The following is a 19,453-nucleotide window of genomic DNA, read 5'->3' as shown; positions in this document are numbered from 1 at the left end:
TTCATTTGACACAATTATGCATATCGATATTATATCAAATGATATCTGATCAATGTGATTTTTGGCGTGGTCAATATTATCGATAAACTCTAAAAAGTGAACGATTCCGATAAATATTGTTATGAACCTCAAAAGGGCCCATAAAGAGTCCAAACTGGATCGGACCGGTTGGAACTCAACTGGACATGCAAGACCCTTGCCCCTCTAATACACGGGCATCAACGTGGGTCCCACTCGACCAAAGTGCACACAATTTCCACCCAACAGCACTGCCACTTGGATATCCACAAAACCATCTATTTGCTACAAATATAGGAGTAATTGATTACATCACAAATCTTTCATGAATTCTGTTTTCTTGTTACTAAATTGGTTTTTAGGGAAACTTAATTCCAAAGTTAAAATGCCATTTTGAAGTTCCATTAACTTTTTTGTACAACATTTTGCCAGCTAGTAACAACAGTAGGGCAATGGTTTACATGAATGGAGAGCTAGCTAGCTAGCATTGTAAGACCCTAGCAATTAACAGATCCTGTTTGATTGGATCTAATTATTTGGCAGACTAATTTCGTCGAGATCGTCCAACGACAAGAAAACTTCATCCAAGCATGAAAGCTCCGCACTGTCATCACCGTCGTCGCAATTGCGCTCGTAAATTCGACACAATACCCATGTGCTATAATCCTGAAATACTGTTCCCAAAAGAAAGAAAGTCATAAGCAAAGAAATTTAAAACTCTTCATTTGAACTAAACGACCAGTAATTTTATGCAATAATATATTTCTTTGTATAGTTTTTCATGCATCACAATATCATCTCTTCTGTCAGTGTCCTTTCATTTCAAAGAAGTTAAACCACCCACCATTCGACTTCAATTTTTAAAAATGTCAATGTCACATCATTTTAAATGGCCTTCTTGTTACAAATTATATATATATATATATATATATATATATATATATATATATATATATATATATATATATATATATATATGGTTGGTCAATTAATGTATATACTTACTACTTTTTGATTTCCTCTTCCTCTTGGATGATCTACCACTAGTACTAGTAGAACCACAATCTGAGAGCCTGAACTCCTGCATTATATATCCAAAATTTGTTTTGACTTCTGCTGTAGCTTCCGTTGTTTTGTAGAAAACAAAATGCTTCTTCATACCCACTTTCTTGCTACCTGTACTAGTACAGAATACTGGTTCATCCACTCCCAATGGTTTCCAGAACCCACTTCCGGATATCCGGTTTTGCGTCTTCCGGCTAAAATAGTACCATTTGTTCCCCTCCGCCAAGGCTTTACCTATACATAAATAAAAACACAAAAGAATAGACAAGTGATTAATTGCTATTATCCACAGTAAGTAGCTAGAGGTCGTTATATATAAATCACACATAATTAATGCGTTTTGTAATATGAGAATCCTAGCATGAATTTTTTTTTAAAAACTTTAGATGAGATGAGAAACGATTGATTAAAGTCTAGAGAAGTCCGACTGCTCTCTCTAGCTTTTCCTCTGCCCTTTCTCTAACTTTTGCAGCGGCTAGGGTTCTCTCTTGGGGGGTGGGGGCTAGCCCCTCCTCCTCCACCTCCCCTCCTCCTCCCCTCCCCCATCTCCTGACTTCCCACTGTCGTTTCCCCATTGTTAATTATCCCGTCCTCCCTGTTTAGCTTGTTTTTGTTTTCTGATTTCTTGACCCAGAGATTCGGCTCTTGTGGCGGTGCTCGTCCGTGATGTCCGACGTTTTCTCCTGGTTCAAGTCGGAGCAAGGAAAGCAGCGTGTGGTGGGTGGCCTAGCGGTGGACGTCGATGCGGCTGAATAAGGAGATGTGTTCCGGGATGTGAGTTTTTTTTTCTATTTTTCTGTGTTTTCTACCGGCGGGTCTCCCCGTCCGGTTTCTGTACCAGTCTGGGTGTTCCAGATCTAGTGGGTGATGGTGGTGGGCAAATAACTCGGCGCCTATTGAGGAATGGTCCGATGTTGGTGGTCTTTGTGTCTTTGGTTGTCTGTTTTGGGGCTGGTGGGTTTCGGTGGTGTTGTTGGGGTTGGTGGTGATCCGGTGGTGTTTCTTTTGGGCTGCGCAGCAGTTTCAGCTGGAAGAAGACTGCTCTTCGGTCACCGTGGTCTGGTGGTGTTCAATGCTCATCCTGTTCAGGCCGGTGCCCCGTGTGGTTTGTCCATGAGACCTATTAAATTTTAATTGATTTGTTGTTTTGCCTTCAGATTTCAGCGATACTTATTTATTTAAGGTTTGAGCTGTGGATATCTTTAGATCCTCTATTATCTAGACCAAGATTGGCTCTTATGTACCGGCGTTATCGCAGAGCCTGCTTCGGCAGTAGGTGCTTGAGATCGACATTTAGGTTACTTTGGTTCTTTCTTGTATTTATTCTGGAATCTGTTTATCCGATGGGCTTGTGTTGAATGAATGACTCTTTTCAAAAAAAAAGTCTAGAGAAGTCCTGGCTTAAGTATAATTACTCAAGTTGTTGTGAAAGGTTGAAATAACAAAATTAGCTTTGTGGGATAATTTTGACGTAAAAGATAGAGTTTTGACTCACATGAACTAGAGATTGTGCACACACAATGCGTGTGCTATGGATTTATCTGATAGAAAACTAATTAACCAGTTGTTAGGAGATGGATAAGGGATGAAACTTAAAATAATAAAAAATTATATAAATAAAACAAATTGTAGTACAACCAAATTAATTGAGAGAAAACTTGGCATTAAAAAAGTGAGGGTGACTTCTAATATAGGTCACATGAGGCAACTTCATTTAGAGGAGTAATACTATCTGTTACCTGATTTTTATTCCCATTATATTTCATCACTTAGTGTTTTTTTTTTTAAATGGTCATTATTTATGTTTCTGGATAAACATATATGTAAGTAGAAAATTTATGTTTCTGGATAAACATATATGTAAGTAGAAAATTATTAGATGATCAATCACATGGTGCCATGATTGGGTTGAAATATATATAATTTTAAAGTTCATGATATACCGCTACCCTCGAATTCTATACATAGAGAGCTAGATGCAAACTATATATTGGAATTAAAGCATATCGAGTTGAAACAATTACCATCTAACTCCCAGGGATCGTAAGGATAGAGATCGAGATCAAGGATGACATCGGGATGAAACGGTAAGAGAGCGGCCTTCTGGTGGAGGAAGTGGACGACAAGCTCCCCATCCGTGGGGTAGAATCGGAATCCTGGTGGAAGGTTGACATTGTTACTACCCATATATGTGCATGTGTATGCTTATATATGAATAAAAAGACTTAGGAAAACAAAAAGAATATATATGGTGCTAAGGATGCAAGAAAGTTTGAAGAAGAAGAAGATCGAATGGGCTGGAAATTAGTGGTGGTATTGATTTGAAGGTTTGGTTGTGGGAAGGTACGTACTTATAGATCGAGTAAGGGAGGGAAGAGAGAAAAAGAAGCCTGACGTGAGATAGAAGCTAGCTAGCTAAGGTATGTTTGGATTTAAATGTACGTGTTACTCCTATTATAGAGGCTCATTCAGCAAAGGCTCAAAAGATATTTTACGTCTCGATGGACATATGATCAGGGCCGGCCCAAGGTATTTGGATGCCCAAAGCCTATTCTAAGAATAGTGTCCTAAACGCTTGACAATTTTTACGGAAAAAAAAATATAGTCAGAGAAAGTCAAGACTATAGTATTAAATCCCATTGACTAATACATACATATATATATATATTTCAAAATTTGAAATTTTCCTTCAAAACAATTTTAATTTTAATTCCGATACTTGCTGCCCACGTGTTGCTTTCACGTGCAATCACTCTGTGAGCAAGTGGAATAGGTAGAGTAGAGGGCTTTATAGGTGAGCATTTTGCTAATTGAGCCTCTCGATGTGGGACAATCAAGTTGCAAAACAAAGCCTCCCACCTATAGTCCCACAATGAAGGCAAATAATCTTTTATAAGTAGAAAATTCTATTGCCTCAGTACTAATGCTCGAGACTAGGCTTAGTTTCTGATACTTGGACTGGGCATTTTCTAAAAAAAATCTTACCCAACACAAATACTAAAAAAAATTGAGATGCCCCAAAAATTGGGCATCTTAGAGATGCTCAAGGCCCAAGCCTTGTGGGCTTTGTGCCTGGGCCACGATCACCACGATCACTCCCACAAATAAAAACTTCTACTACTATGGTAAGGTGCTGGGTACGTACGTAGTCCATCTGTATGTATATTTAATTATATGTATATATGTGACATGTATATATATCAATAATGTAATGTGGTGTGGGTCATGATCATCACACTTCATGCTTATATCATGCACATGATGGCAACACGTGTCATGGTTGTAAATGGGGTTTGGGTTTTTTTTTTTTTTGTGGGCCATATGGCCTAAGGCCACCCACTTGTTGGAGCCCAGAAAAGCCATTATTACCGTAATGAATAAATATTTTGTTTGGTTTGTGTTTTGAAAAATAGTAGAGATAATACGTGGCGAGAGATAAAGAGAGAAATGTTAGAAGTAGGAGGAATTTAAGGGGTATTTTTTGAAAATGGAAGAGAACAAGGCAGAAATTACCTCATTATTGGATTCTTTTTTCATTTCTTTTTTTCCCCTTTCTGTCTTTCACTATGTATGCATCCATAATTACCGGTACGTACGTTCTCGATTTTTTGACTTAAATTACATATTTTTAAAAATATTTGGGTGAAAGTAATTTTTTTTTTACTTTTCAAATTCCTCTTATCGAGATGAATCAATAATTTATAAAAATTTGTCGCAAAACTAATGAGCGCGTTTTTTTTTAGAATAAGGACAACTTTCAAAAAATGCTAAAAATTAAGAGGAACAGAGTCTAAGTAGTGAGGATTATAGCTACCTCTTAATTTCTTTTAGCTAATGATCAGATCTAGAAAGAGTAGAGTACTCCTGCTCCCTTTAATACTTCCAAAATCCAACTGCAAATAAATTAAACTCTTTTGGCCCTGTTCGTTTGCTAGTTTTGGATATTTTAATTTTGGTAGTGGGTGGAGAGAGAAATATGGTGTAGACAACGCGCATTGTGTATTGTCCACAATGCGCTAATAGTAGTAAATTCCAAATGATACATACTATGGCCGGTGTCAGTCGATACCTCTTTCTATCTCTGTGAGAGTTTTTCTATGAAACCCTAGTTTCACTTGCCCTCTCTCTCTCTCTCTCTCTCTCTCTCTCTTTCTCTCTCTTCAATATGGCGGACGAGGTTGTGGAATTGATTGGGAATTTTCGTCTGTCAGATGAGGAAGATGAAGTGATTCCGATAACCGATGAAATATGTAAACAAGTGGTGGAGGCGTGCTCTTTTAGTTTGGTGGGAAAACTTCTTACTTCTAAGAAGTTTAATGTTACTGTAATGAAGGACTCTCTCAGGCGGGCGTGGGGGTCGCCGGAGAATCTCCACATCGTGGAGGTGGGTGACAATCTTTTCCACTTTCGTTTTGATAGTGAAACTTGTCTCCGAAAGGTTTTGAATGGAGGTCCATGGAACTTTGACAACTACTTGTTGATCCTCCAGGAGTGGGAACCAGGTATGAAGGCGGAGCAGGTCTCGTTTCAGTTGGTTCCTTTCTGGATACAACTCTGGGGGTTGCCCTTTGAGTTTGTGAATCCTATGATTGGGGAGATTATTGGTAAAAGGATGGGTACATTTTTTTTGGTGGACGATCGAGCGGTAATGGGCGAACGAGGGAGGTTCATAAGGGTTCGAGTAGGAATGCCAGTGGACAAACCACTTAAACGTGGTGGCTTCATTGCCTTGGGTAATGGAACTAAATTCTGGGTAGATTACAAGTTTGAAAGGCTGAATCGTTTTTGTTATTATTGTGGCAGTTTGTTGCATGAACAAGGCGATTATGGGGTGAGAAGTTCTGATGAGGAGAATGGAATTTCGAAAGAATTAAGATTTGGAGCATGGATGAAGGCAGGAGGGGGTGGCATTGGTGCTCGGAGACATCAACCGAATTCGAAGTAGTTCTCCGGTGGTGATAGGGCAGGCGGGGAAACGGATCGACGTTCGATTTTTCCGATAATCCGGATGGCGGGATCCAGTAAATTCAATTTTGGTGGAGATAAGGAAAGTGCGCAAAATCTGGATAAGGAGATTAATTCGGGATTGATTGAAATCAAGGATAATGATTGGGTTGCTATTAACAGGAAGGAGAGTCGAATGGGGGATTTACTTCCTAAATCTAAGGTTTCTGTTCTTGGAGGGAATAAGGGGGTATTGGGGCCTAGTGGGTGTGATGTGGAGGGTCTTGGTGGTGTCGGGTCAGAGTTGTGTGGTGGGCTTGGGCCTGTTTTAAGTCAGGAGAATCCTCATGGGGCAGGCTCTAGTCTTTTGATTGAAGCCAATCCATTGGGCCACAATGGTCAGGCTCCTTCCAAGATTCCTGAAAATGGGCCCATCGAGTGTAGCCCTGATCTGAACTTGCAAGACGTGGTGGTTTCTCAATCCTTTGACGATGCAACCATTGGGCTTGCTAATTCTTTTTCCTTTGGGGTAGCACCATCTAAGATTGCAGTTTCTTCTAGTGGTGGAGCTACGAGGAGCAAGGGAAATAAGAGAAATGGGGTGCAGAGTGACTCCAAATTGAGAAGGTCAGGGAAGGAGAACAGTAGTATAACAGGAAAGAAAAGGCTTCTGAATGATGAGCAGAATGTTAAGGGGATAAATTTGGGAGGGGAAGGTCCTTATGGAGGAGAGAAGAGGCTAATTTTGTGTGAGACTAATGCTTCAGGTGCTCAGGTGGGGGTGGCCAGCCTCAATTGGCCCCCAAAACCCCAGTGAATGCTCTCCTTTGGAATTGTCAGGGAGTGGGGAACCCCCTAACAATTCGACAGTTGAAGGGGGTCTGCAACCTCTATTCCTCGGATTTGGTTTTCCTTGCGGAGACCAAGAATAAAAAGGAAAAAATTGAAAAAATCGTAAAAATAGTCGGTATGGGACAAGTTCTTGCGGTGGAACCGGTGGGCTAGTCGGGTGGGGAATGTTTGATGGCTAGAGACGGAGTCAAGTTGGATATTGTAGAGATGGGACGAGGTATTATCGATGTTCGGGTTATCGATGTAGGAGGTAGATGCAGCAGAGTGGTGGGTGTCTATGCAAGCACAGACCATGTGGGGAGAAGGAATTTGTGGAGACGCCTCGCCGTCAAAGTTGAGGAGTCGCAGGATCCGTGTGTATTAGGAGGGGATTTCAACTGTATATTGGATAACGAGGAGAAGTTCGAGGGTCGGGATAAGGAGGAGTGGGAATTAAAGGATTTTCAATCATTTGTGGAGGACAATGACCTTATCGATATTGGATATGTGGGGTACCCATTCACCTGGAACCATAAGCGCGGAGGTAGAGCCAATATTCGAATGCGCCTGGATAGGGTTATTGTTAACTCCTAGTGGCGTTCGGACTATCCCATCAGGTCTCTCCTTCATCTTTCTCCAGGAGGATCGGACCACTGCCCAATTTTGCTAAGGTACGGAGTCAGCAATAATAATTGTATTTCTAGATTTATCTTTGATTCTCGGTGGACATCACGGGAGGCATGTGGCAATATTGTTCGAACTTGTTGGGCTGAAAACTTTGTGGGATCGAGATGGTGTCGCATTCAACAAAAAATTAGGCTTTGTCGAAAGAAGTTGCGTCAATGGAGGGCCAGCCAAATGCTTAACTCCGGGAAGCGATTGAAAGAACTTCAGATTCAATTTGTGGTGGAGAATGAGAGGGTTTCTTTCAACGCAGACAAATATAGAAAAGTGGAAAAGGGTATGAAGCAAGCTACTTTAGAAGAGGAGGAATACTGGCGGGCTAAGTCCAAAGTCGCGTGGTTAAAACATGGGGATAAGAACACCGCTTTTTTCCATGCCAAAACTGTTCAGAGACGAGCTAACAACGGGATTCATGGATTGGAGGATAGGGATGGGATATGGAAGGATAAAAGCAGTGAGGTGGAGGACATCATTTGCAATTACTTTCAACACATGTTTTCTTCTTCCAACCCTTCTTCAATTGACGAAGTTATTCAGGAGGTGCAACCTAAAATCGATTCGGCAATGAATTCAAGACTTATTCAATTAGTGAGCAGTGGGGAAGTGAGGTCGGCTCTGTTTCAAATGGATCCTTCTACGGCTCCCGGGCCGGATGGAATGACCGTGGGTTTTTTCCAAAAATACTGGGAGTTAGTGGGGAGGGATATTACAGAGGCTATCCGCAGTTTTATGCATTCGGGCAAATTACTTAAAGGTATGAATCACACGCATTTAGTTCTAATTCCAAAAGTGAAATGCCCTGTTAATATGACCCAGTTGCAACCTATAAGTTTGTGTAATGTGGCGTACAAAATCTTGGCCAAAGTGTTAGCTAATCGTCTTACTCAGGTGCTCCCGGTGGCGGTATCTCCTAATCAGTGTGCGTTTGTGCCTGGGCGAGTTATTACGGATAACATCCTTATTGGGCAGGAGATTTTTCATTTTCTTAAGAATATGAGGTCTGGTAGAATTCAAAGTGCAGCAATCAAACTTGACATGAATAAGGCGTATGATAGGGTTGAATGGATTTTTCTTGAGCGTATTATGCTTCGGATGGGTTTTCACCCGACTTGGGTGAGGTGGATGATGGAATGCTTGGAAACAGTTTCATATTCTTTTTTATTGGATGGACAGGTAATAGGATACATTAAACCTTCACGTGGGTTGAGATAAGGTGATCCTCTCTCGCCATTTTTGTTTCTCCTTTGTAGTGAGGGTCTCTCGGCTTTATTGCAAAAGGGGGAGGATGATCGTAGCATAAAAGGTGTACGCATTTGCAGAAATAGTCCTGCGGTGAGTCATCTTTTCTTTGCTGACGATACTCTTCTTTTTGGAGAAGCTTCTGACCGAGCATTGGCGAATATCAAGAGAACTCTTGAGGTGTATGGAAGGGCATCTAGACAACTGATTAATTATGGGACATCATGCTATTTTTTTAGCAGTAACACACTGATGGAGGAGCAGGACAGATTAAGTCGGGTTTTAGGTATTCGCCGAGATGCAAGTCTGGGGGATTATTTTGGTTTGCCGACTAATCTCAATCAAACTAGACACAAAACCTTCTCATATATCAAAGATAGGCTTCGCGGAAAGACTGAGAGATGGGTGGAGTTTTTTCTAAACCAAGCAGGAAAGGAGGTGATGTTACAATCTGTTGCTCTAACTCTCCCTAATTATGTTATGTCTTGTTTGAAACTGCCTATTAAACTTTGTAATGAGCTGAATTCCATGATGGCAAAGTTCTGGTGGGGTTCTAAAGGTGACAATAGAAGGATTCATTGGCTTTCCTGGGACAAACTTTCAGAGAAGAAAAACAATGGAGGCTTGGGGTTCAAAGATTTACGATGCTTCAATCTTGCGTTGTTGGCAAAACAGGGGTGGAGGCTTTTGAATGGAGGGGACAGTTTGCTTTTGAGAATTCTGAAGGCCAAGTATTTTCCACGTTGCTCTTTTATAAAAGCTACAGCTCTGTCTAATGCTTTGTGGACATGGAAGAGCATTCTGGAGGGAATGAGGGTGCTTGAAGGGGGAATTCGATGGAGAGTGGGCAGTGGGAACCGAATTCGAGCAGCAGAGGACCCTTGGCTACCTCGTGATGGAGGGTTTAAACCAAGGGGGATTGCTGATTTTGCTAAGGGATTTCGGGTTAGTCAGTTCATTGATCCCGTTGGTAATAAATGGAAGGAGGAGCTAGTTCGTGAGGCATTTAATCAGGAGGAAGCAGAACCAATTTTAGGTATACCTTTGTCCAGATTCGTAATGGGTGATCGAGCAGTATGGCATTTCACTTGTACTGGCATATACACAGCTAAATCAGGATACGAAGTTGCGTTAAAGTTGAAGAGGGATGGGCAGATGGGGGGACGAAGTGAGGGGGAGGGAAGTAATAGAGAAAGAAGGAAGAAGGTATGGAAAAGTGTATGGCAGCTTCCTTGTCAAGGTAAAATACAACATTTTATGTGAAAATGTTTGCATGATATTGCTCCTGTGAAAGACGTGTTGGTCAAGAGGAGGATGGTTAATGATGCGTTGTGCCCCCTATGTTCAGAGGATAGGGAATCGGCTATTCATTTACTAGCCAGATGTTCCTTCGCTCAGATCATGTGGCGGCTTTCTCCGTTGGGGATTAACATGAATTCTATTCAGGGTGATTCAATTCTTGATTTGTAGGATAACCTATTAGAGAGATGGAAAGGGATGAAGGAAAACAAGAATGTGTGGGCTGCAGTGGGTTATATCATTTGGAGAATTTGGAAATGCAGAAATGACGTTGTTTTCAGTAATAAACTGTGGAGATCGGATGCAGCTTGCACTGCTGCAATTTGCGAGGCAGCAGATTTCTTGAAGTCTAATGAACAAATACCAAGGATTGGGAACTCTGGTCATGCCACCATTGTGGGAGAGCAAGTTGAATGGAAAAAACCCATGAATGGGTGGGTTAAAATTAATTTCGATGGGGGACTGGACAATCACCGGAAGTCAAGCGGGCTAGGCATTGTGATCAGAGACTCGTGTGGTCATTTTAGAGCGGCTAGAGGTTTTCACTTCGGATTTTTGATGAGCCCAGTAGTGTTGGAGGCGATGGCGGCACGAGAAAGTTTGGTTTTTGCGAAAGAACTTGGGTTGCAGAAGGTGCATATTGAAGGAGATTCCCAATTGGTGATTGGCATGATTCAAAAGCAGCAAGATGTCATCACAGCAGTTGGGGTTCTAATTGCGGATGTGACCCGGCTAAGGCAAGAGTTTGAAGATACAAGAGTGAGTTTTATTCGAAGGATTGGCAATTCGACGGCGCATGTTGTGGCCAAAGATGCTGTGAGAGGGAGTGGGATTCGATCATGGGAATCCCATTCCCCCCCCCCCCCCCCCCCCCCCCCCCCCTCGGCTTTTTTCATCCATCATGTGAGGATGAGAGCCCTTCTTGATGTATTGATTTTATTTTCCTGAGATTAATAAAATCTATCCTAAACTTTGGCAAAAAAAAAAAAGAAAGAAAGAGAGAGAAATGTGGTAATGATTGGGGGGAGAGGGGTAATGAGTACAGAGAGATAATGACAGAAATGAAAATAATAATTAAAGAAATAGAGTAATGATTGGAGAGAGTAATAAAATAATGATTAGAAAACAAAACTAAAACAAAGTTAAAATGAGAAACGAACAAAGCCAGATCTGTTTCTTCTGGTTGTTCGTAACTGCACTTTAGCTTCGACTTGGCCCAATTGTACCCTCCCTCACAAACCATTGGGGACCTTGTATTGTAATGATGATAACCTAACCGGCCTCTGTTGTAGACTTGAATAGTTTCCAAAATTTCTAACGCAGTTAGATCCTATTAGTCGAGTGATGCAGCTAGATAAATTTTATTGGTCAAATGACACAATGCCTCCTGATTTGTCAAACGACACGACGCTTATTGATTGGTCGGATTGCGCACTCCTTGTCTAAATTTTTAGCTATATAGGGATCTTAGCTCTCTGTTTCATTAGATCATTCATTAAGATTTCCACAGATACAGAGATGTACGTACTAGTGTAATAAATAGTGAAAGTGAGGTTGTAAGAAATACTTCACTGGTACTATGTTCTTGAAGATTGAGTAATTCTTTTCTTCCTAGTTTCTCACGAAACTATCTTCCCTCTATATCTTGTGTTATGTTGTTTTAATTTACTTGCTTTAATTTTACAACGACCTCAAGTTTTTAATGATAAATAAGAAAAGTGTACAATAATTAAGTGTTGTGCGCGCACCCCTTTGGGTACACTTACTTTTGGAGAGTCTTCCTTCACTTACATCACTTGGCCTACAAGTGCATGCATATATATATATATATATACAGTCCGGATCTTCTAAGGGATCCCGTACGGGCTTACCGTGCGGGACTCTCCTTTCCTAATCGAATTACGACGATCCGATTCGCTCAAAGTGATCAGAACGTGATTTTAAGAGTACCCGCGATAAATCAGCAAAAAAAATGATCGGAAAAGGTTTCATTCGAACAGTTTTTTATTGAACGGTTCAGTAAAAAACTGTTCGGATCAAGCCCGTCCCGATCATTTTTTTTTGCCAATTTCTCGCGAGTACCCTTAAAATCACGTTCTGCATACTTTGAGCGGCTCGGATCGTCACAATTCGATTTGGAAAGGGGAGTCCCGCACGTTAAGCCCATGAGGGATCCCTCATTGGATCCCAAGTGTGTGTGTGTGTGTATATATATATATATATATATATATATATATATATATATATATATATATATATGTCCGTCTCCCGTAAAGACCACCTCATTTTAATAAAATGCGGACCTCCATTTTCCAATTGAATTTCGATGATTCGAGCCGCTCAATGTGTTCAAAACATGATTTTAAGGGTACTCGCGAGAAATCAGCAAAAAAAATGACCGGGAAGGGCTTCATCTGAGCAGTTTTTGTTTGTTTTTTATCGAACAGTTCAAACAAAAATTGCTCGGATGAAGCCCTTCCCGGTCATTTTTTTTGCCGATTTCTCGCGGGTACCCTTAAAATCACGTTCTGAACATATTGAGCGGCTCGGATCATCGAAATTCAATCGGAAAATAGGAGAAATGAGGAGGTCCGCATTTTAACTAAAATAAGGACCCCCTCATTTGAGACTGACTGTATTACTTACAGAATGCATGTATATCACCCCCATACAACAACAACATAATATAACATAACCCATTTAGTCCCTAATCATTGGGGGTATGGGCAGAGGATGATTGGAAACAGACCTAACCTTTGGCAATATATGCACAAAGTGACTGCTCTCAGAATACTACTGAAACAGTGGCCCCTCTAACCTCCAAGAACCGAGGAGCTATAAAGACGTTTTGTTGTAGAACCATGTCCCCAAATCAAAGCCAAAAGGCACCAGAGAGGGCAGATGTATATCACCCCCATAGTGGAGGTATATATAATGACATAAAGACTAGGAAGTTGAAACAAGGACAATGCGACCCTCGCTCGTAGGCCATAGCCGCATCACCTAAGTTTCTGCAGCCTGGCCTTTAACTTGAAAACCCTCCTTGGTGGACTGATTGCAGCACAAAGAAAGAACTTAAGAAGAAGAAGAAGCAGCTTCTCTTCATTTCTGTCACTCCAAATCAACCACATCCATCAATTTCCTTCAACCAGTTTACTTTTTGAACAAAATGGCCCAACCCCATTGCAATACAACTCATTTTGTGTACATGTGCAAGTTTCAGTGTCATGGCCAAACCAATTCTATTATAGCTCAAAAAATGAAACCTTTTTTTTTTTGAACGACGATTTTTTTTATTTATTAATCTTTGAATGTAGCTTCTCTCTTTGCGTTTAATGTTTTATCTGGGATTTAAAACCTCTTAGGTGCTGGCTTTGTCCCTTGGGGTGTCCCTTTGGTTGACACCCTGCCAATCAAGGGTTTGGGTCTCAATCGGCTGGGCACTTGTTGCCCTTCTCCTTGCACCCATCAGTCTTTGTAAACTTCCAAAGATTATTAAAAAAAATTGCCGTTCAAAAAAAAAAGGTTTCATTTTTTGAGCTATAATGGAATTGGTTTGGCCATGACACTGAAACTTGCACATGTACACAAAATGAGTTGTATTGCAATGGGGTTAGGCCATTTTCTTCAAAAGTAAACTAGTGGAAGGAACGGAGAAATGCTACATTTTATGTAGGGTGCGCTCCGGAGCCCATAAAAATTTAGAAAAATATTTATAAATTTTAAAATATTATTTTATGGGGCTCCGTAAAAAATCAGTTCCAACGAATATCGATAAGTATTATTTTTGGATTCGTAGGGCAAAATTACTCAGTTTTGACCCTACGGATCGAGAAATAATATTTACTAATATTTATTGGAGTTGATTTTTTATAGAATCCCAAAAAATAATATTTTAAAATTTATGGATATTTTTCTGAATTTTTGTGGGACCTACAGTGGGCCATACATGTAATATAGTGTATCATGTAGTGGACAATGTAGTGTACCTATATTTATTGAAATGAAAATAGGATGGCCCAAACACCTAAAAAGGCCTAAAAACCCAAATTCAAGGGGGTAAGCCCAATATTAAAGCCCAAAGCACCCAAACCCAAACCAAAAATCAGTAGCCACATCGCCTTCTTGCCGCAAACTAACCACCACCAATGAACAGCCAAACATCCCCGTCAAACCACCGCTGCCTGGCCCAGTCGTTAGGCCAAACCTCGTTCAAAATCCAAGAGAAAAAAATGATGGAGACAAACCACCTCGCCGCACCCCGGAGGAACAACCAGTCGATGAGCAAAACTGATTACCCCAACAGATAACCGACCACCAGGGCAGAAAACGAAGCCAAAAGCAAGGACCGATCGAAAGGAGAGGAGAGCAAAGGAGAGCAGCGATTGAGGAAGACGGAAAGGGAGACGAGGTGGAACAGTAGATCATACGCCGGAACCGCCGCAGCCGCGAAACCCAAAGACCACCGTGAACCTGCTGTATTTCGTCAATCCCAAAAAAAGTCGGAGAAAAACCGCCGGCAACAAGAGCGCCCATCAGCCACGCCCACCACACCGCACCTGAAAAAGAAATAAAAAAAGAAAAGGAAAAGCAAAAGGAGAAGCCCAGAGGAGGAGGGAGGTGGTCACCTCCCCCTGGCGGCTGATCTAAAGGGGAAGACGAAGAGTTTAGGGTTTTAGAGAGAGAGAGGGAGTTAAATTCTTTTATATATTTTTTTTCTGTCAATCGATAGAAGAGATTATTTTACATCAATACGAAATACAGAGTATAAATTCAGAACACTACATCAATTATGAGAGTCGACAAGACAACTAAGCCCAATAACTCAACCAATACAAGAAATAGCCCATTAGAGCATCCATAGTGGAATAAGCAAAACCAAAAGATTGCTAAAATTAACAATGTTTGCTAAAAAAAGAGCTCATATTGGAATAACCAAATTTAGCAATCTCTTAACAACTTATTAAATTTTGGTCTTTGAATAATCAAAACTAAGGTCATCCACAGTGGTATAATCAAAAGTTAACACATCAACTTTTGATTATTCACTTAAAATGTTGCTAACCTTAACAATGTTGTGCTTCACAATGGTCACGTCTAGTTCATAACCAAAATAAGGAGTTCACTACAATTTCACTCACTCACTCACTCTCTCTCTGTCATTTGCTTTTCTCCATTTATATTTTTTTTGGGCAAAAATATATCGATTCTCTCTTTTAATTTTGGAAAAAAATCGGTGATTTTCTTCCTTCTTATTATGGTCTTTTTTTTTCTTTTCTTTTTTTTTTTTTGGGGGGTGGGGGGATAGAAACGGAAAAGAAAAGTGAAATACCTTAATCTGGCGATGATGAGTTGAATTGTAAATGATCGAAAGATATGAGTTCCACTTTTGGAGGGAAAAAAGAGAAATAATTTGTGGGTGAAGTGAAGAAGATATAGAGTAGGCGAAGAAGAGAAGAATAAAATACCAATTGAAATACGCGTGTATACAAATTTTGAAACTTGTTAACTTATGTGGTGTTGGGGTTCCACAAATTTTGATTATTAAAAAATGTTGCTAGCTTTAGTTATCCAAAACCTAAAATTTAATTATTTCTAAGGATGTTGCTAAGTTTGATTGTACCATTGTGAGTCATTTTTTGCAACAACGTTGTTAATTTTAAAAATAATTGGTTTTTGATTATACCACTGTGGATGACCTAACAACCTTATGCTAATAACCAAATGTAGTGATCTCCACATTTTCTCAATCAAGTTCATCCATCATTACACAAAAATATTATCTTTCTCTCAATAATGTTTTCAAAAAAAAATTTTAAAAACTATTTTCGTAGAAACTATTTTTTTTTAAATAACTGTTTTTTATGAACCTTTTTTATTTTATAAAACGTGTTTTTTTCATAACCGATTTTTTTTATAAAACTGTTTTTAACTTAAACTGTTTTTTTTCTTCCAAAAACTGTTTAATAAATTTTTCCAAAAACAAAATTTTTTTATTAAAAACTATTTTCAACATAAACTATTTTTTTTATTAAAAATTGTTTTTAACATAGGCTATTTTTTCAAAAATTAGTTTTTCAAAAAACATACGTGAAATGAAGGAGAAAAGTTTGGAGGAAACTCATGGAAGGAACCAATGGGCCCATTGGTTTTTATTATAAGCAAACAAAAAATCAATGTGGGACTTGACATTGCTAACTTTAGCAGCCTCTAAATTGATAATCAAAATCTGATGAGACATATTTTGATTATTCACTTTTACTTATTCCACTGTAGATGCTCTTATAGTGTAAAAACAATGAAAGAAAGTATCCGGATCAATATATCACCCACTCTCTCTCTCTCTCTCTCTAATCCTAGCCGTCACACCTCTTTGTTTATCTCTTTCCCTCCCTCCTTCTAGGGTTTCTACCCTAAAATGGGCGGCGGAAGGGGGAGCAATCTCCCTTATGGGATTTTTTTTTTTCCCCGTCTGCCTCTAATTGGAATCTCTTTTCCCTTCCTTTCACCACTCTCCACCATCATCCTCTCTTCATGCCTCCCGACGCCTTGACCTCCCCGGTTCCTCTATCGCCGGACCTCCTCCATCATATTCGTCGTTCGTTGGTGACTCGTCTCTGGTGGTGCGGTTCAGATATGCGGCTGTGGGTGCGGAGCTTTTGTGCATATTTGGGTCGCCGAAGTTTGAGATCTATGTTGGTGGATGATGATGGCAAGGTTTTTATGTTTTTTATTTTCTTGTTGGTTTGCAATCCTTTATTTATTCTTCTCCCTTTTCTGTAGGTTTTCTCTCCGATTTCTTGCGTGAGTTTTTCTCCCATTTGGGTTTCTCCCAGTTGGGTTGTTTTGGGTTGTTTCTTGATTTTGCAGGAAAAGATTTAGTTGGTTTGGGGTATAGTTTGCGAGATGAATCCCCCGCCATCGTGATTACTTGATCATTTGTCTAAGGACGAGTTTTTATCTTGATGTACTCTTTGATTGGAGTTGCAATATCATCTGTTATCGCTTGGCAAAAAATAAATAAAACAATGAAAGAAAGAAAAAGTCGTCTAAGGGAAGAACACTTACACGCAGATGGAGAGACTTCAACTCCTGACCTCTTAGTGAGATGCAAGAATCCGGACCAACGAAACTTGCCCCAGTTGGTTCTTTTATATGTTGTCAAGGTATGAAAATGAGGTTAGATGTAACCACGTCAAAAAAAAGCCTAGATTTACAAAAACGATTCGAAAGTAATTTGAGGAACCAATTAACTACCAATTAGCCTGGTCAAATCAAGTTTACGCGCACCAAATCCATAAGCAAGATCTTAATGAATGGTTTCAATCACCCTCAAGACCGTGCGCGCGCCATGGCATCTCATCTCTAACAAACTCGATCGATCCTGATGATTTGCTTGAAAAAAGAAAAACAAGGGTGAGTACCAAACCTATATATGGAGAAGTACACCAAAATATTCATGTTTTTAGTAACTCAAAAGACAAGCAGTTTTGCAGTTAACAGTTCAAAGTAATAATTGCACTATATATTTTGTTGGTGGCGGGTCAACATTCAGAAACAAGCTAGGGAGACATGACATTTGCTAATTAATCGAATCCACCACAAATAACAATCACTAGCTAGCACAATATTTTTACCATTAAATCATATTGCGCACTTACAAGGACTTATCCTAGGGTGTTTTAAGAGCTCTTAATTATTACAGGGTTGAAAGAGATTGTGGATGTTGAAATGGGGATTGTGCCTACTTTTCCTAATTTTATCTGCACTTCCCATAATTTTTGGCTTTATACTGTTTTGCCTGTTAGAATATATTAGTAATCATATAATATCATAATCATGTCTTGATATGATTATGATATTTTATGATTCTCTTGATTTTATTTTGATTGTAATTTATTACGATTTTATTATAATCAGGATGATTCCCTTCCATAGTTAGACTCTCTCTCTTTGTATAAATAAAGACCTCATTGTACAGTTTTGTTATTGAAGTCTAATAATATACATGAAAGTTCAAATTATCCAACAAGGAACATAGGCCAAAAAGAACTTTGAAATGACATGAAAGGAGTCTGCTTTGTACTATCAGACATAAAGGCATCCTCTCTTATGATGTTTAGGCACGACTAACCAATGTTTTGTGTAATGTGGATATATGAAGCAATGGTGTTTGTGGTGTGTTGTCACTGTCCCAGCATCAGGGATGGTTTTGCCTAAGCCTGTCAATGGATCCGATCCGATTCGAAAAATCCGATCCGAATTCGAATCCGATCCGATAATGTCGATTCGATAATCCGAATCCGGTAATCCAAATACGGATCGGATCGGATCGGATTCGGATCGGTTATCAATCCGAATCCAAACAGTATATTTTTTATTTTGAAAAAAAAAAGTTTAAGAAGTTGTTTTTTTATTTTAAATTTTTTATTTTTTTCCGAAAATATTTTTTTTGGAAATTTTTTTTTATTTTTTTTGAACTTTTTTGCTAAAATTTTTGAAGTAAAAAATGTTTTCGGATCCGGATTATCACTATCGGATTCGAGTCGGATCGGATTTGAGTCTTATCGGATTCAGATCTGTCGGATCCGGCCCATTAACAAGCCTAGTTTTGCCAAACTTACAATTCAAAAGAAAGGATAACAACTAGCAACAACCCAAGGATTACAATGGATACTTTGAAGGAAAACGATTTTTGTACTCCACTTTCTTATAAATGCGTTCCAAATTGTGTTTTTAGTGCTTGTGTTGTGTGTAATTTAAAAACTGAAAGACAAATTTTGGAGTGAATCTATAAAAAAAAATTGTAGTGCAAAAAATCATTACCCTACTTTGAATACTACCACAATCCAAATTGGAACTCAACCCATGTTGTCAAATATTCAGAGCCGATGAAAGTTAGCATGAATTATCTCAAGAAATATGCATGCCATCAAAAGTACCTAAGAAAAAATCTTGCCAATAGTATTCGTCTGCTGTTTATAAATACAAGTACACAAAATTGGTATTTCTATTTTTTTTGCGTTGAGATTCAACTGAAGACGTAGTTTAATTCTACTTCTCTGAGCTATGGAGGCCAGATTAAGGACTCCTTCTCGTGTGAGGCTTTTCCCTGAGTTCCTGCTTGGAAGATGAAAGCTTGGACTATTTACTTCAAAACTGCAAAAGATGGGGACACTAAGGTTGATGTTGTCGACTCAGAATGCCCTTCGACGATCAAGGGTTTTGGGTCTCGATCGAATGGGCACTTGCTGTCCTTCTCCTTGCTCCCGTCAGTCTTTGTAAACTTTCAAAGATTAAAAAAAAAAAATTAGCCGTTCAAAAAAAAAAATTTGGTTTCATTTTTTGAGCTATAATGGAATTGGTTTGGCCA

At 39.4% G+C, this 19,453-nt stretch overlaps 1 protein-coding gene across 1 annotated transcript; it reads right to left on the bottom strand.

The window, feature by feature from the left end:
• Nucleotides 1-404: 404 nt before the first annotated feature.
• On the bottom strand, nt 405-3,353 carry LOC131321969 (NAC domain-containing protein 104-like). Its single transcript, XM_058353038.1, has 3 exons — nt 3,108-3,353; nt 1,024-1,317; nt 405-692 (listed from the first exon to the last, which is right to left on the bottom strand). Exons 1-3 carry the CDS (start codon nt 3,268-3,270, stop codon nt 547-549), a joined length of 603 nt encoding a protein of 200 aa, XP_058209021.1. The 5' UTR covers nt 3,271-3,353; the 3' UTR covers nt 405-546.
• Nucleotides 3,354-19,453: the final 16,100 nt, after the last annotated feature.

The sequence above is a fragment of the Rhododendron vialii genome, chromosome 4a, assembly GCF_030253575.1.
Source record: "Rhododendron vialii isolate Sample 1 chromosome 4a, ASM3025357v1".
In the NCBI taxonomy this organism is placed as follows: domain Eukaryota; kingdom Viridiplantae; phylum Streptophyta; class Magnoliopsida; order Ericales; family Ericaceae; genus Rhododendron; species Rhododendron vialii.
This window is presented reverse-complemented; position numbering and strand designations above follow the sequence as displayed.

Coding starts and splice junctions, on each gene's coding strand:
- LOC131321969 (XM_058353038.1), bottom strand. CDS start 3,270: ATGGGTAGTAACAATGTCAACCTTCCACCAGGATTCCGATTCTACCCC. Junction 1,318..3,107: donor CGATCCCTGGGAGTTAGATG/GTAATTGTTTCA, acceptor ATTTATGTATAG/GTAAAGCCTTGGCGGAGGGG. Junction 693..1,023: donor GAAGAGGAAATCAAAAAGTA/GTAAGTATATAC, acceptor TTTTGGGAACAG/TATTTCAGGATTATAGCACA.